The sequence below is a fragment of the Oncorhynchus tshawytscha genome, linkage group LG09, assembly GCF_018296145.1.
Source record: "Oncorhynchus tshawytscha isolate Ot180627B linkage group LG09, Otsh_v2.0, whole genome shotgun sequence".
In the NCBI taxonomy this organism is placed as follows: Eukaryota; Metazoa; Chordata; class Actinopteri; order Salmoniformes; family Salmonidae; genus Oncorhynchus; species Oncorhynchus tshawytscha.
In genome coordinates, this window is record NC_056437.1 from 11,719,458 (window position 1) to 11,735,555 (window position 16,098).

A 16,098-nucleotide genomic window follows, 5' to 3' on the forward strand; every position below is an offset into this window, starting at 1 on the left:
TTTCAATTCAGGAAGTAAATCAAATTCCTGAATTTAAATGGAATCGACTCCAACGCTAGTCTCCAAAACCCACCAGCCTGTTTATAAAGGACAAAGCTTGTACCTTTCCATATTAATTCACATCTACATGAGAATCAGACAGAGCCTTCAGTCAGGCTGCTGTTTTCATGTGGTCCTGTCATCAGCTCCAGGAGAGACGGATAGTGAAAGCAGACATGTTCATCTCTACAGGCCAATGGGGACTGCTAATTGACAGGGACATCCTCTGGGCCACACGCCAATTTTTTTATTATATTTATTTAACTAGGCAAGTCAGTTAAGAAAAAATTCTTACTTACAATGACGGCTTACCAAAACGCAAAAGGCCTCTTACAGGGAAGGGGGCTGGGATTAAAAATACAAATATAGGAACACACACTACAAGGGAGACACCACAACACTACAGAGACCTTACCTGCTGGGTTTGAGTACATTTCAATCTTAAACTACAAGTCTCACCAAAAACAGTAGCACATCAATAATACAGGTACCCTGAACCTGCAACAATTGATCACAAACTAACTAAAACAAACGTTAGCTTTCAGAGATATCACTAATACTGTACTCGTCTCAGTAGCAGTATCAAAGTTAAGCAGATTTTTGGTGTTTTCTGTTCACATTAAGTTTACATAGAGCTACTACTTCCTGTTCACACTACGTAATACAATACATATACTACTTCCTGTTCATTATGTGTGAGTGTGCTTACCTCGTCAGTTTTATCTACTGAGTAAACCTGTTTGCTGTTCAGTCATCTCCATCATTAGTCATAATATAATAAAATATGCTATTTATCAGACAGTGAGTCAGAGTGCACAATGGTACATTTGAGTGTTTAAGTGATCCTGTTAGTACACTACAATGCCAAAGGTTTGTGGCTATTTCAGGCTATTTGGCAATTTCAGCCACACCCGTTGCTGACAGGTGTATGAAATCAAGCACACCGCCATGCAATCTCCATAGACAAACATTGGCAACAGAATGGCCTTACTGAAGAGCTTTCAAAAGTGACACCGCCATAGGATGTCACCTTTCCAACAAGTCAGTTTCATCAAATGTCTGCCCTGCTAGAGCTGCCCCGGTCAACTGTAAGTGCTGTTATTGTGAAGTGGAAACATCTAGGAGCAACAACAGCTCAGCCACGAAATGGTGGGCCACACAAGTTCACAGAACGGGACCGCCGGGTGGTGAAGCTCATGGCACGTAAAAATTGTCTGTCCTCGGTTGCAATACTCACTACCGAGTTCCAAATGGACTCTGGAAGCAACATCAACACAATGACTGTTCGTCGGGAGCTTCATGAAATGGGTTTCCATGGCTGTGCAGCCACACAAGCCTAAGATCACCATGCGCAATGCCAAGGGTCGGCTGGAGTGGTGTAAAGCTCGCCATCATTGGACTCTGGAACAGTGGAAACGCGTTCTCGGGAGGGATGAATCAGGCTTCACCATCTGGCAGTCTGACGGACTAATCTGGGTTTTGGTGGATGCCAGGAGAACGCTACCTGCTCGAATGCATAGTGCCAACTGTAAAGTTTGGTGGAGGAGGAATAATGGTCTGGGGCTGTTTTTCATGGTTCGGGCCCCTTAGTTCCAGTGAAGGGAAATCGTAACACTACAGCATACAATGACATCCAAGTCTATGTCCAAAAGGCTCCTTATCAGCCTCTATATCCAAGCCATAAGACTGCTGAACAATTCATCAAATGGCCACCCAGACTATTTACATTGACACCACCCCCACCCTTTGTTTTTACACTGCTGCAACTCCCTGTTTATTAGATATGCAGTCACTTTACACCTACCTACCTTATTATTTTACTTTAGTTTATTTAGTAAATATTTTTTAAACTATTTTCTTAAAACTGCATTGTTGGTTAAGGGCTTGTAACTATTTCACGGTAAGATCTACACCCATTGTATTCTTATTTCAGCATGGACAATGCCCCCGTGCACAAAGCGAGGTCCATACAGAAATGGTTTGTCGAGATCGGTGTGGAAGAACTTGACTGGCCTGCACAGAGCCCTGACCTCAACCCCATCGAACACCTTTGGGATGAATTGGAAAGCCGACTGTGAGCCAGGCCTAATTGACCCAACATCAGTGCCAGACCTCACTAATGCTTTTGTGGCTGAATGGAAGCAAGTCCCCGCAGCAATGTTCCAACATCTAGTGGAAAGGCTTCCCAGAAGAGTGGAGGCTGTTATAGCAGCAAAGGGAGAACCAACTCCATATTAATGCCCGTGATTTTGGAATGAGATGTTCCACAAGCAGGCGTCCACATACTTTTGGAACTGAAAACACAGCTGCAGTCATCTCCTTGATGGCGCTATAAGCATTGAGCCAAGAGACTGTCCTGTCCATGTTCCAGCACATATCTTTTACAGCCGCTGTGGTTCGCCAGCGGCAGGCCCTCTCTCAGGGCTGGGCTCTGGGTATAGTGTGTCTCTGAGCTTGGGTCTACAAGGCATCTTTAGGCCCACACTCCCCTGCAGCTTGGCTTTGGTGTTAACTGTGAACAGGACATGTCCATCAAAACGTAGCAGCTCCACCATTTACTGTAAGTGAGTATGAATAATAAAAAATACCAAGAGAAATTCCTAGCAACCATTTGTTCCATGGTAATATGGCTTCTAGAACCTGTTATCTGATTCTAGGCCTAGGGGAGATTAAATCTGTAGAGCAACATACCATGAGATAAAAGACGAGGTACAGTCCCATCCAGACATCACTCAACAGGGACACTTGAGTACAGGGCCAGTATTCAAAGCGCTTATCAGAACAGGAGTGCCGTTGTATGACGCCCCCCCCCCTGTCCATATAAATCCTATTCATTATGATCTAAAAGGCTACACTGATCCTATAGCATAACTCCCACTCTGAGACGCTTTGTGAATAAGGACCCATAACAATATATCAACCTCCCCTGGCTGTGACCCCATTCTCCAAGGGTGACTCGGGGAGAGTTGGGATATGCAAAAAAAAAAAACACATTTCCAATTCACACATGTGAAATAGGACAGATAAAAGCAACCCAGCCACCTCACACACACCAGTCAGCCAGACAGACCCCTGACTGGCACCCACACCACTGGACCTGCTACAGTAGCTAAACACTCCTGAGCCCTGTGTCCTGGCCGGCCGGTCACTATGGAGATGGAGTTCAGATCGCTGAGGGAGTTGAGACATGGCTGCCAATTCAAACTACCACAGGCATGTGGGCCCAAACCACAGCAATGCAAAGGGGAAAAGGTGGTGAAATGAGGCCGCATGACCTGCTGCTGGTGTACCATTGCCATGAAGGAAATTAACGACAAAACATATTTCAGTATCTCCTAAATTGTGAATGCTCTCTATAACCAGCTGAGCTATAGTATAATTGTGAATGCTCTCTCTCTAACCAGCTGAGATATAGTAGAGTTGTGAAAGCTCTCCCTCTCTCTAACCAGCTGAGCTATAGTAGTTGTGAATGCTCTCTCTATAACCAACTAAGCTATAGTAGAGTTGTGAATGCTCTCTCTATAACCAGCTGAGCTATAGTAGAGTTGTGAATGCTCTCTCTCTAATCAACTGAGCTCCGACTGAGGACTGTCTTTTTGATTAGAGCTCCCTCGAAACACAACCCAACCAAGCCGCAGTGCTTCTTAACACAGCGCCCATCCAACCCGGAAGCCAGCCGCACCAATGTGTCGGAGGAAACACCGTACACCTAGCGACCTGGTCAGCATGCACTGCGCCCGGCCCGCCACAGGAGTCGCTAGTGCGCGATGAGACAAGGATATCCTGCCGGCCAAACCCTCCCTAACCCAGACGACGCTAGGCCAATTGTGCGCTGCCCCAAGGGCCCCCCTGGTCTCGGCCGGCTGCGACAGTGCCTGGGATCGAACCCAGAATCTCTGGTGGCACAGCTAGCAATGCGATGCAGTGCCTTATACCCGCCTCCCGGTGGCGCTGTGGTCTAACAATTTTTACGTTGGTAATCAGTTTATAATAGCAGTAAGGCTCCTCAGGGGTTTGGGTATATGACCAATATATCACGGCAAAGGCCTCTATCCAGGCACGACGCATTGTGTCCACCCCCCGGGCCTTTTTGCTTAATTATATTCTTATTCTATAGCATATTATCCCACAGCCTTTCGCACACAAACAACAAATGAATCAACCTGAGAGAAAATTGTACCACAGTCCAGCAAGTTATTTCTCTTTTACCTTGAACACCCCAATTCCCGCGTCTATGAGGAAGGGACGTGTAGAGGTTGATGGCTGGTTGTCGTGCTTCTCCAGTGGTGCCGGTGGACCAGAAGAAGACTTGTCTCCGTTGTTATTGGGATCACTGGTGATATTCGTGTTCTTACTGGTAGTTGTACTGATGTTGGTGGTAGTACTGGTGTCGCCAGTGGTGGTTGTGTTGTTGTTGACTGTGGTGGGTTTGGGGGTAAGTGTTGGGGCCACGGTGGTAGGTTTAGAGGGGGTGGTAGCTGCACCAGTCGTAGTGTTGGGGGTGGTGGGGGGCATTGTGTCACACTCCTTGGGGCTGACGACAGGGGAGATGACGAGAGGACTGTCTGGAGCGTCCCCCGCTTGGGAACGGATAAGCAGCTGGACGATATCGTTCAGACCCACGTTGTAGTCATACAGTGTGTGGCCATCTTCCATCTGAAAAATAAAAGACACAAATCAATGTCAGGCAGCTATTTGTTGTTTTCGGGGTTTTTGGGGGTTTTTGTTTTTGTTTTTTGAGATGGGTAAAACAGCTTTGGGATAGTCAAACAGCATCTGGCCCTCTTGCATCTGAAAAATACATACAAATTGATCTGGTAGGCAGACATATTGGTCTTGTTTTTTTGGGGGGGGTACTGGCCGACATTTGTGCGATATTAAATAATCAGCATAGCGTCACTGACCCGTCGTCGGAAGCGTAAGCCGAGCACAAGCTGGTTGTCAAGGGACAAACACAGAGCAAAGACAGAATTCTGCAGAAGGCTGAGGAGGGACAAACACAGAGCAAAGACAGAATTCTGCAGAAGGCTGAGGGACAATGTGTTGATGTTCAGCACCATTCAGAATCAAAAACCTATAAAAGACCTGAACTAAGAAGAGCTACTACACCTCCAGACTCAATCAATAGCTCTGCACCACCTGTCCTGTACCAGACAGGTTTCTATCTACTCTGTCCATGGGCCAAATGTCCTAGTTGTTATGTGACCAGGGGGATAAGGCTAGGGAATCATTTTACAGTGGGGGCTGCATCTCTCAAAATGAAATAATGGGAAATAATGCATCTTAGTTGTGACAATGAGAACAAGAATATTCCAATAAGAAATAACACCATTGTGAATCGGGAAATATGCTGTACATTTGAATTTGTCTCCCCAAAACCAGACATCCATTCCTGAAGTCAGCACAACAAATGAACACAAATCTCTGCCTTCCACTGCATGTTTTCCTCCAATAAATGCATACAGTCTTAGAAGGGGGGGTAAGTCGCTATGACAACCAATAAAGGACCCCCCTCCCCCGTGTTTATGTGTGTCTGTCTGCTGTGTGACGTTGACAGCATAGTATAGAAATATAATTACTACCCATCACAGAACATCGACTTGAATGGAATGTCCGTTTTAGTAATTATATTTCTATGGTAACCATCCTGGACAAAAGGACACTAGGCAGGCTGCGGCACACTGACTTGAATTCATCTATTGTGTTGGGAAAGGGGCAATGATGATATGCATGGAACGCCATAACACAGTGTACATTATCTGCATTAGACCTTTCATCGGAGGGTCAATGACTATTCACATAATATCCCTCTGCAGCCATGAACTAAGCAATCCACTTTCTATCAAGACGTTTTATAGGCTCCTTAGGTTGCAACAAGAAAAATACTAAAAAACACTGGTGCAGTTAGTACATGATATTGAATGTTTTCTACAGTGCAGTCGGAAAGTACTCAGACCCCTTGACTTTTTCCACATTTTGTTACAGCCTTATTCTAAGATGGATTAAATATAAATAATCAAAATCTACACACACACACACACACACACACACACACACACACACACACACACCCCTTAATGACAAAGCAAAAACAGGAAGGGTACCAAAACATTTCTGCAGCATTGAAGGTCCCCAAGAACTCAGTGGCCTCCACCAATCTTAAATGGAAGAAGTTAAGAACCACCTAGACTCTTCCTAGAGCTGGCTGCCCGGCCAAACTGACCAATCGGGGGAGAAGGGCCTTGGTCAGGGAGGTAACCATGAATCCGATGGTCACTGACAGAGCTCCAGAGTTCCTGTGGAGATGGTTGGACCATCCAGAAGGACAACAGTCTCTGCAACACTCCACCAATCAGGCCTTTACGGTAGAGTGGTCAGATGGAAGCCACTCTTCAGTAAAATGCACATGCTTGGAGTTTGCCAAAAGGCGCCAAAAGGCACCTAAAGGACTCTCAGACCATGAGAAAAACTGATGAAAACCAAGATTGAACTCTTTGGCCTGAATGCCAAGCGTCACGTCTGGAGGAAACCTGGCACCATCCCTATGGTGAAGCATGGTGGTGGCAGCATCATGCTGTGGGGATGTTTTTCAGTGGTAGGGACTCGGACACTAGTCAGGATCGAGGGAAAGCTGAACGGAGCAAAGTAGAGAGAGATCCTTGATGAAAACCTGATCCAGAGCACATAGGACCTCAGATTGGAAGGTAAACCTTAGCCTCAACAGGACAATGACCCGAAGCACACAGCCAAGACAAAGCAGGAGTGGCTTAGGGACAAGTCTCTGAATGTCCTTGAGTGGCCCAGCCGGAGCCCAGACTTGAACATCTCTGAAGAGACCTGAAAATAACTGTGCAGCGACGCTCCCCATCCAACCTGACAGAGCTTGAGAGGATCTGCAGAGAAGAATGGGAGAAATTCCCCAAATACAGGTGTGCCAAGCTCGTAGGGTCAAAGAAGACTCAAGGCTGTAATCACTGAGTCTGAATACCTTTAAAAATATTTTTTTTTACAAATTTGTAAAACATTTCTAAAAACCTGTTATTGCTTTGTCATTATGGGGTATTGTGTGTAGATTGATGAGGGGGAAAACAATTTAATCAATGTGAGAATAAGCCTGTAACGCAACAAAATGTGGAAAAAGGCAAAGCGTCTGAATACTTCCCGACAGCACTGTAAATGTTTTTACAAATTTGGTGTTTAGAAATGTTCAAGAGATGGTGACATTTTTGGCCGATTGGATAATATGACATCCATCTATTTGAAATGTTATGGTTGGTTGGCTCACTGCCATTTGCTTTTGCAAAATTATTATTTTTTTTTTTTTAACCAGGCAAGTCAGTTAAGAACAAATTCTTATTTTCAATGACAGCCTAGGAACAGTGGGTTAACTGCCTGTTCAGGGGCATGACAATGTCACTCTTGGTGTACAAAGGGGTAATAATAATAATAACAACAGTTGGGAGGAGCATGGCGATGCGGTATGGATAATAATAATAACTTGATATATCCTTATGTGAATAATAAAATAAGATCATGCAGTATAAATTATTACAGCCACTGTTGTTTTCATTGAGTCCCAAAATGGTTTTTAGATGGCTTGGGATGAGTTGGACCCCAGAGTGAAGGAAAAGAAGCCAACAAGTGCTCGGCATATATGTGGGAACTCCTTCAAGACTGTTGGAAAAGCAGTCCAGGTGAAACTGGTTGAGAGAATGCCAAGAGTGTACAAAGCTGTCATCAAGGCAAAGGGTGGCTATTTGAAGAATCTCAAATATATTTGGATTTCTTTAACATTTTTTGGTTACAATATGATTCCATATGTGTTACTTCATAGTTTTGATGTCTTCACCATTATTTACAATTGAGAAAATAGCCAAAATAAAGAAATCCTGGAATGAGTAGGTGTTCTAAAACTTTAGACACACACTACCATTCAAAGGTTTGGTGTCACTTAGAAATGTCCTTGTTTTTGAAAGAAAAGCAACATTTTTTCCCATTAAGATAACATCAAATTGATCAGAAATATAGAGTAGACATGGCTAATGCTGTAAATGACTATCGTAGCTGGAAACGGCAGATTTTTTATGGAATATCTACATAGGCCCATTATCAGCAACCATCTCGCCTGTGTTCCAATGGCACGTTGTGTTAGCTAATCCAAGTTTATAATTTTAAAAGGCAAATTGATCGTTAGAAAACCCTTTTGCAATTATGTTAGCACAGCTGAAAACTGTTGTTTTGCAATAAAACTGGCCTTCTTAGACTCGTTGAGTGTCTGGAGCATCAGCATTTGTGGGTTCGATTACAGGCTCAAAATGGCCAGAAGTAAAGACCTTTCTTCAGTCCATTTCTCAGAACCAAGGCTATTCCATGCGAGAAATTGCCAAGAAACTGAAGATCTCGTACAACACTGTGTACTACTCCCTTCACAGAACAGCGCAAACTGGCTCTAACCAGAATAGAAAGGAGTGGGAGGCCCCGGTGCACAACTGAGCAAGAGGACAAGTACTTTAAAGTATCTAGTTTGAGAAACAGACGCCTCGCAAGTCCTCAACTGGCAGCTTCATTAAATAGTACCCGTAAAACACCCGTCTCAAAGTCAACAGTTAAGAGGAGACTCCAGGATGCTGGGCTTCCATTAAAAATCAGCCATTTCCAGCTACAATAGTAATTTAGAACATTAGCAATGTCTACACTGCATTTCCGATCAATTTGATGTTATTTTAACGGGGGGTGCTTTTCTGTCAAGAACAAGGACATTTCTAAATGACAAAAACATCTACATATATGCACCCATCTCAGTGAAATAATCCATTGCGGAGGCCTAGACTGAGAGCCAATTTATCTGAAAATGTGGTCGGAGGCTCCATATGGAGGGTGGGACGCAATTGCGGAGCCTCCAGAGACCAAATCGAAGTCCATACCGCATCGCTATGCTCCTCCCAACTGTTACAACAATGTGGAGGGCTCTGTATGGCTCTGCATTGACATGATTGGTTGACTGTAGGTGGGGGCGGTGCATCCTGTAGAAAGCACAAAATCTCACTTCCTTGACAATTTCCTTCACCACAGCTTTGCACTGCTCAGCAAAGCACAAGAAGTATGAATGCCCTGATTTCTGCTGAGGCTTATCACCATAAATGCTACACGGCCAATGCAGACATCAGATTAACCATGCAGTACCCAGATGCACAATGCACTTCTCTAGAATGTGCTCTCTTCTGCCAATTTGTGCACATTCATTGTTTCATAACTTTAGTGTGAATTGTTTGCATTTGATTGTTAGCGTCTATCAATTCCCCTTGACATACATCACCAGTAGTACATTTACCGTTAATTCCTAATCTACAATGTTTGTTTTGTTATGGTAATTTCTGTTAATGCATTCAACATATTATTCCAATCTTTTACCGTTCTCATTGTCAGAGTGGACATTTTGTTTGCAGAACCCACAACCTATGCTGCTATACTTGTGAGAAACAAGTTTTGGTTTATTTCATTCTATTTACGAGTTGTCAATTTCTTCATAGTCTTTTGTTTGAAGCGCTCCTGTCAATGCTGAGTAAGCATGAATACGCATAGAAATAGCCCTCTAGGCTACATGGCCTGCATGCAAATGTAGGTATATTAATGTGGCCATTTGGGGATGTCTGATAGTATTTCTGATTGGCTTAATGCACCACCACTAATGAGCTGTGGAGATTCTCAAAGTAATGTTTTCTTCACCTCAAACAGCAAACAAAGTCGGTTTTAACATCCATTGAGAAGGACAATAGTTCATCAATGTACTTGAAAAATCTTTCCAGCTCCGTGAGTACCTGATTACTTCTCATCAGTGCTTGACTTGAACTGAAATATGTTCTGGTACTCATTTTGGGTGCTGGTACTGTTTATATTTAGGTGCAGGAGCTCCTCAATACTTTTGAGCTAATATTCTATAAAGAGGAACAGGAGCTCAAGCAGTAGAACATTTGAGGTGCCAGTACTCCGCTCCGGTGAGCTTCTGCCAAAGTCAAGCACTGCTTCTTATCCCTTGCGTAAATACCCTACAGCTGTGTACGTCCCGAGCTCACTGGGCAGGAAACTGAGGGCCCAAAGTATTTTAAACAATGTTGCAAGTTAGCTAGCTCAAAAGCTTCAGCTGGACCCAAGTTAATTGTTGATACAATGTTTCAAGTTGGTTGCAGACAGGCCATGTGTAGCCAATGTGAATTATAGGATATTTATATTAAAATCAGGATGTTTTCTACCTGCAGGCTGCAATGTTTTTATTTGTTGGCTTTGTGTAGGCTATTTTTACATAAATGGCAATAGAAATTACTTTTTTAGTATGTATCATTTTTTCATTTAGATAGCATTGTGATTAACCACATGACAATGATTTTGAGATGTGAAGAAGTTATCATAAATGAAACTGTTCAGCAAAAATGTGTATATGAAAACCATAACTGTCACGCAGATCAGTAGAAATGGTAAGATATATCGGCATTCCACATGAGAAGGGTTGATGACGACTCGTTTATTTATTTATTACCAGCAACTTCGGGATATATTTTCTTCCCTGGTTATCTAGATCTCTGGCTCCCTCGAGTCATTTCTGTCTTATTTCATCAAACAGTAAGCTTAAAGTATCAGACAAGCTCAATGCATATGGGTGATTTTATTAAAACACAGAGACATAGATATATATATAGATACACATACACTTGAAGTCGGAAGTTTACATACACCTTAACCAATTACATTTAAACTAAGTTTTTAATCCCAGTAAACATTCCCTGTTTTAGGTTAGTCAGGATCACCACTTCATTTTAAGAATGTGAAATGTCAGAATAATAGTAGAGAGAATAATTTATTTCAGCTTTTATTTCTTTCATCACATTCCCAGTGGGTCAGACATTTACATACACTCAATTAGTATTTGGTAGCATTGCCTTTAATATAGTTTAACTTGGATCAAACATTTCGGGTAGCCTTCCACAAGCTTCCTACAATAAGTTGGGTGAATTTTGGCCCATTCCTCCTGACAGAGCTGGTGTAACAGTCGGGTTTGTAGGCCTCCTTGCTCGTACACGATTTTTCAGTTCTGCCAACACATTTTCTATGGGATTGAGGTCAGGGCTTTGTGATGGCCACTTCGATACCTTGACTTTGTTGTCCTTATTTTGCCACAACTTTGGAAGTATGCTTGGGGTCATTTTCCATTTGGAAGACCCATTTGCGACCAAGCTTTATCTTCCTGACTGATGTCTTGAGATGTTGCTTTAATATATCCACATCATTTTCCTACCTTATGATGCCATCTATTTTGTGAAGTGCACCACCCCCACAACATGATGCTTCCACCCCGAGCTTCACAGTTGGGATGGTGTTCTTCGGCTTGCAAGCCTCCCTCTTTATCCTCCAAACATAATGATGGTCATTATGGCCAAACATTTCTATTTTTGTTTCATCTGACCAAGGACATTTCTCCAAAAATTATGATTTTTGTTCCCATGTGCAGTTGCAAACCATAGTCTGGATTTTTTATGGTGGTTTTGGAGTAGTGGCTTCATCCTTGCTGAGCGGCCTTTCAGGTTATGTCGATATAGGACTCGTTTTACTATGGAAACAGATACTTTTGTACCTGTTTCTCCAGCAACTTCACAAGGTCCTTTGCTGTTGTTCTGGGATTGATTTGCACTTTTTGCACCAAAGTACATTCATCTCTAGGAGACAGAATATGTCTCCTTCCTGAGCGGTATGATGGCTGCGTGGTCCCATGGGGTTTATACTTGCGTACTATTATTTGTACAGATGAGCGTGGTACCTTCAGGCTTCTGGAAATTTCTCCCAAGGATGAAGTTGCTGATTTCTTTTGATGTTCCCATGATGTCAAGCAAAGATGCACTGAGTCTGAAGGTAGGCCTTGAAATACATCACCAGGTACATCTCCAATTGACTCAAATGGATGTCAATTAGCCAATCAGAAGCTTCTAAAGCCATGACACAATTTTCTGGAATTTTCCAAGTTGTTTAAAGGCACAGTCAACTTAGTGTATGTATACTTCTGACCCACTGGAATTGTATTACATTGAATTATAAGTGAAATAATCTGTCTGTAAACAATTATTGGAAAAATTACTTGTGTCATGCACAAAGTAGATGTCTTTATTGACTTTCCAAAACTATAGTTTGTTAACAAGAAATTTGTGGAGTGGTTGAAAAATGACTTTTAATGACTCCAACCTAAGTGTATGTAAACTTCTGACTTCAACTGTGTGTGAAAAATACAAGTTTAAAAAATTTGATTGGAAGAACAGACGACTTTCGGTCAACCGAGATTTTTTGTTGTTGTCAGGGACGACCCTAGTGTGTATTCTCATTATTATTATTTGGTTATTGATCACAATTACCACCTCTCCCCAGTCAAACTACTTTCTGTGTTTATCTTATCCAAGGTTACAAGTCAGCCAGACAGTATTTGAAAAGCTCATTTCTAATCATTACAAGCACAGCACTCAGACTAAAAACTAGTCTATAGAGTCAGTAGTGAGAGACTATGGTACTTTTGTGGGGCTTATCTGCGTCTGCCAATTAGTGACTAAAAACTGCATAGGACATGCTTTGCTTACGCATTGGCAAGGTTGGGACAACCTATTTTGAATACGTAATTATTGAACGTCTCCTTTAGTGTTTGAATAGGCAATTGCTGGACCTAATATATTCCATGTGGAGAAGATGGGCAGCACTACACCACCAGGCCGAACCTGAAAAAGTCCATTAGAGGGGCCTCCCGAGTGGTGCAGTGGTTAAGGGCGCTGTACTGCAGCGCCAGCTGCTCCACTAGAGATTCTGGGTTCGTGCCCAGGCTCTGTCGCAACCGGCCACGACCAGGAGGTCCGTGGGCGACGCACAATTGGCCTACCATCGTCCGGGTTAGGGAGGGCTTGGCCGGTAGGGATATCCTTGTCATCGCGCACCAGCGACTCCTGTGGCGGGCACGGTGTTTCCTCCGACACATTGGTGCGGCTGGCATCCAGGTTGGATGCGCGCTGTGTTAAGAAGCAGTGGGTTGTGTATCGGAGGACGCATGACTTTCAACCTTCGTCTCTCCCGAGCCCGTACGGGAGTTGTAGCGATGAGACAAGATAGTAGCTACTAAACAATTGGACATCACGAAATTGGGGAGAAAAAGGGTTAAAAAAAAATTCAAATGTAAAAGTCCATTAGATTCTATCTTGGCTGACAGATGACTTGGCATCTCACAATGATTTTAAAACACAACAGAGAAAAGTACTGTATATGGAATTAAAATGACAGAATATTTATATTATTACCATGGTACTTTTGTGGGGTTTATCTGCTAGTCTATAGAGTCAGTGGTGAGAGACTAGTCTATAGAGTCAGTGGTGAGAGACTATGGTACTTTTTGGGGGTTTATCTGCGTCTGCCAATTAAGTGAATTGGACCACCTGGGATCAACCTTCATCAGAATTGGGGAAGGTGCTTGTGAGTAGGTGCCATGGAACCTATCAAAGCATCAGTATATGACCTGTGCTTCCAAAATGCACTGTGATTCCAAAATGCACTTGTTTTGTGTGTACACACAGCTGAGTGTGTGTGTGTATTTTTATAAGTGAGTCAGGGCTGTTGTATGTGTGACGATTAATTTCCCTAACGCAACAAAGGTGCAAAACCATACCAATTAGTGGGGTGATGAGAGACTAGTCTATAGAGTCAGTGTGGTGATGAGAGACTAGTCTATAGAGTCAGTGGGGTGATGAGAGACTAGTCTATAGAGTCAGTGTGGTGATGAGAGACTAGTCTATAGAGTCAGTGGGGTGATGAGAGACTAGTCTATAGAGTCAGTGGGGTGATGAGAGACTAGTCTAGAGTCAGTGGGGCCGGTGGTGAGAGACTAGTCTATAGAGTCAGTGGGGCCGGTGGTGAGAGACTAGTCTATAGAGTCAGTGGGGCCGGTGGTGAGAGACTAGTCTATAGAGTCAGTGGGGCCGGTGGTGAGAGACTAGTCTATAGAGTCAGTGGGGCCGGTGGTGAGAGACTAGTCTATAGAGTCAGTGGGGCCGGTGGTGAGAGACTAGTCTATAGAGTCAGTGGGGTGATGAGAGACTAGTCTATAGAGTCAGTGGGGTGATGAGAGACTAGTCTATAGAGTCAGTTGTGTGATGAGAAACTAGAGAGCCACAGTCAGCCTGGCAGGGAGAAAGTAATTCTGGGATAGAAAACGCCCAACACACACACAGTGCTCCTGCTCCGTACCCCATCCCCCACGGCCCATCCCGCCGCCCAACCCACCCCTCGCCTACCGCCCGCTAGACTGCCAAAGAGGGGAGCAATAGGGAAAGAAAAAAAAAAACAAGGTCACGTTTCTTATCAAGAGCGAACACCCCGGCCCCAAGCAGCCCAAAACACTGACATGGAACTGCACATCTAGAGTGTACCCAAACTCTGCAGTATTTAGTCATCTATACAGAACACAGTCATTTTTTCCTCAAATAGATTCCATTCTTTAGCTCTAGTAAATACATGGACAAAAAGAAGTCGACTTGATTTGGCTAGACGTTGTGTTTGTGCGCGTTTCTTTGCTCAGGACCCTGCGTTTCTTCCCCCCTGCGTTTCTTCCTAGACGTTGTGTTTGTAAAGCAACCCGTTTCTTCCAAACCTCGTTTCTTTCGTTGTGTTTGTAGGACCCTGCGTTTCTTCCTAGATGTTGTGTTTGTAAAGCAGGACCCTGCGTTTCTTTCCGTTGTGTTTGTAAAGCAGGACCCTGCGTTTCTTCCTAACCATTGTGTTTGTAAAGCAGGACCCTGCGTTTCTTCCTAGACGTTGTGTTTGTAAAGCAGGACCCTGCGTTTTTGACAAACCGGTCTGGTACAGTGAAAAGGAAAGTGCTCCTTGCATTACCAACATCCGCGGCACAGTTTCTGTAGCTAGCTGCTATTCAAATTAAGAACACACAGGCTTCAACATAGCGTCGCCGCTGATGGAACCACCAACAAAAGAACTAGACTAGACCGTGCAAATACTGTGATAACCGAAAATCCTAATATCTAAATCCACGTGCAGGATATTTGAACACAGAAATGACTAAACTAGAATATTTCCATGTAACATTTTTTTTTAAAGACTTGAATGTTATTGTGTTTATTATATAATCCAGAGCTAGGTTTGTGGTTACCAACGTCCAATTGATTTATTGTCCTTAAGCACAGTGTCTGTAAGGTGTTCTCTATGGCAGGACGGCAGGAAAGATAGGCACAATAAAACACCTAAAGCTTTGGATTGATTCCCTCCTACTCCCATTTTTCACCTCTCTCAGAAAACCCACACCAATTCATACAACGTAACAATTACTCTGACCTTTGACCTACAGGATTCACAGAATACTGGGTTGTGTTCAGTAGGCACAAAATGGAAGAAAAAGGAGAGGGACTATCTAATGCTCATTGTTGTTTTCTGTTACAAAATGCTTTGAAAACATTACAGTGTGCCCTTACGAACACGACCATGGACTACATTGATCTACCTCAACTGTCACTTCTTAAAATGGCACACTGTTCCTTAACTCATAAAGGACACCAACTTTCATCAGGTTATTAAACTGCCTCCACTGCAGGCAAGAAGCACTATGTAAATGGATTCAAGTGCCCTCAGCCCTGTCAGACGACAGGCTTCAAACCTTCAGCCAGCCCAGCCCTAAACTGGGCGTGCCTGTACGCATGGATGACTGCAGCTCACTCTTATCCCTGTCCCCCAAAACCCTGGACAACGATGGAACCGGTTCTTACAAAGCCCCCAATGCCTCTGAGCAGTACCAAGATAACTGAACGAATGCCCTGGGTTTTCCAACAGAGAAAATGTGTCACGGTTTATTAGTCTGTCGTGTTGAAAACATTGTGTGTGTATTTGTGTTTATGAAAAACAGTTGATCGGTATTTTCTCGCATTTGGGAGCATTTATAACATTCCAGACGTACGAGTGGTTTTTTTTGGCACCGAAAGGTCATTACAACTCGAACAGTGAAATACTACTGCCTGACCTTCAAACACTCTGAGC

General features: G+C 43.4%; 1 protein-coding gene across 2 annotated transcripts in view; it reads right to left on the minus strand.

Annotated features, from left to right (window-relative positions):
- Positions 1-16,098, minus strand: part of LOC112257372 (E3 ubiquitin-protein ligase UHRF2) — a 45,863-nt gene that overhangs the window by 24,366 nt on the left and 5,399 nt on the right. For both annotated transcript variants that reach the window (XM_024430887.2, XM_024430886.2), the window contains exon 2: positions 4,249-4,695. In XM_024430887.2, the coding sequence (XP_024286655.1) occupies positions 4,249-4,695 (447 nt within the window). The remainder of the gene's footprint in view (positions 1-4,248; positions 4,696-16,098) is intronic.